Source organism: Egretta garzetta, unplaced genomic scaffold (assembly GCF_000687185.1).
Source record: "Egretta garzetta isolate BGI_Z169 unplaced genomic scaffold, ASM68718v1 scaffold316, whole genome shotgun sequence".
Taxonomy (NCBI): domain Eukaryota; kingdom Metazoa; phylum Chordata; class Aves; order Pelecaniformes; family Ardeidae; genus Egretta; species Egretta garzetta.
This window is the reverse complement of record NW_009259971.1, coordinates 304,678-306,388: the sequence shown is the minus strand read 5'-3', so window position 1 is coordinate 306,388 and position 1,711 is coordinate 304,678. Positions and strand designations below refer to the sequence as shown.

At 57.7% G+C, this 1,711-nt stretch overlaps 1 protein-coding gene across 1 annotated transcript in view; it reads right to left on the bottom strand.

The window, feature by feature from the left end:
- LOC104127636 (BPI fold-containing family B member 4) overlaps positions 1-925 on the bottom strand; it is an 18,019-nt gene extending 17,094 nt beyond the window's left edge. Inside the window, exons 1-2 of the mRNA XM_035895834.1 lie at positions 814-925; positions 69-183 (exon numbers count right to left, since the gene is read on the bottom strand). Coding sequence (XP_035751727.1) covers positions 69-183; positions 814-925 — 227 coding nt within the window. The remainder of the gene's footprint in view (positions 1-68; positions 184-813) is intronic.
- Between the last annotated feature and the right edge of the window lie 786 nt (positions 926-1,711).

Below are 1,711 nucleotides of genomic sequence, written 5' to 3'. Positions count from 1 at the left end.
CGCTGGTGGCCAGCTGGTGGCCAGCTGTGGCTTCAGAATCGCTGGAGGCGCCCTGGCTCCCCACTTACCCAGTGATGCTGGTGGGAGAGTTCAGCAGACCCCCTTCACCCATGATGTTCGGGAGCACGAGGCCCTGGAGGTGCTGCTGGAGAAGGCCGTTCTGCAGTATGGCATCCGAGAGGACTGGAAAAGAGCGGGGCGTCAGGACCGGCAGCAGCGACCTCCCGCACTCGGTCAGGTCTGTCCCAGCACACCCCGCAGCCCTCCCGCCCCCAACCCCCCGGGGCCCCCCCCAGCCGTCTCCCCGCAGCCAAAAAGCGCGGGGGTGGTGGTGGCCAAGGTGCCCCAAGGTGCCCTTCAGGAGCGTCCCAGGCCCCCCGCTCCAGCTCACAGCTCGTTTCCCATTTGCAAAGGGCTTTGTTGTTTGTTTTAAACAGCAGCGACTGGAAACGAGCCTTTTTTTTTTTTTTTTTTTTTTTTTTTTTTTTTTTTGCTGGAGCATTGCAAATGTTAACTCGACCACTAAACTGCCCGGCAGTTGTTTGTCAAATATCAGCTGCTCCAATGTGGAAATGAGAAAGACACGAGGAGGAAATAATGTGGATCCAGCCCTGAAATCCTGCGGGGCTGCGCGGGGCTGAGACGCGTCCCCGCTCTGGAGCAGAGAGGTTTCCCTGACCCGCGGACCCTGGAGCCCTCGGCCCAGTCTGCAGCCTGGAGGAGCTATAAGGATGTGGACACTGAGGAGGTTTTACTCCAGGGCACGGCCCCACGTGGCCTTCACGCCAAGCGTAACTCAAGCTGTCTCGTTACCGTTCTGCATCGCCCCTGGGCTGACGGCGCAGGACAGCCCGGACAAGACTTCTTGAGAGGGCGAGAGGAGGCCACAGAAAAAGACGACTCCAAACAACTTCAACATCGTCATCTCCAGAAGACTCCCCTGCTGGCAAGGGAGATGTTAGGGTCAAAAGTGGGGGGGAAGCCTCCAAGAAGGGATCCCAGTGTCTTTCCAAGGAAAGAGGTCGAGCGAGAAACCCCCCCACACACACTCTTTACCCAGCTCAAGCAAGGCCCAAGCCTGGGGCAGCAGGACCTTGCTCACGTCCATGCACGTGGACAGATTTCGAGCGTGGGTCGATAAAAGCCCTTTCCTTGTCCTTTGTGGCTTGCCCCAAGTGCTCTACGTGCTCACCCAAAAGAAAGCCAAGCTGCTTTTGCCCTAGACTGATGTCCAAGCTGCCGCTATTTCTGCATCCCTTAGATGAAAAGCTACACGTGTCTTGGTAGGGGTCATAGAGTCATTTAGGTTGGAAAAGACCTTTACGATCACCGAGTCCAAAATGGTCTTTGCCAAGGGAAGCACCTGAGGATTATTCTTGTTTTCCTAACGTTCAAAAGCAATCAACTAAGCTTGACCTTAACTTGAGCTTACCTATGAAGCCAAGGCAGACGTAGGCAGGCGATGAGTTTGGTGCGCAGCAAACTCTCCAACCAAAGCAGCCCAGCGCTAGGCACGCTGTGTGTGCCCTCCCAGAGCTACGAGCGATACCGCTGCCCCCCGCAGCCCGCACCGGCCCAGACCTTGGGGCGCAGACGCTGCTCTTACCCGCATCAGCTGCAGCCAGCTGGGAAGGGCTCCCGGCTCCGCTGGGGCTCTGCTGGAAGTCGTCGAGACTCCGCGTCGTCCTCCCTCTTTTTCCCTGCCGGGGAG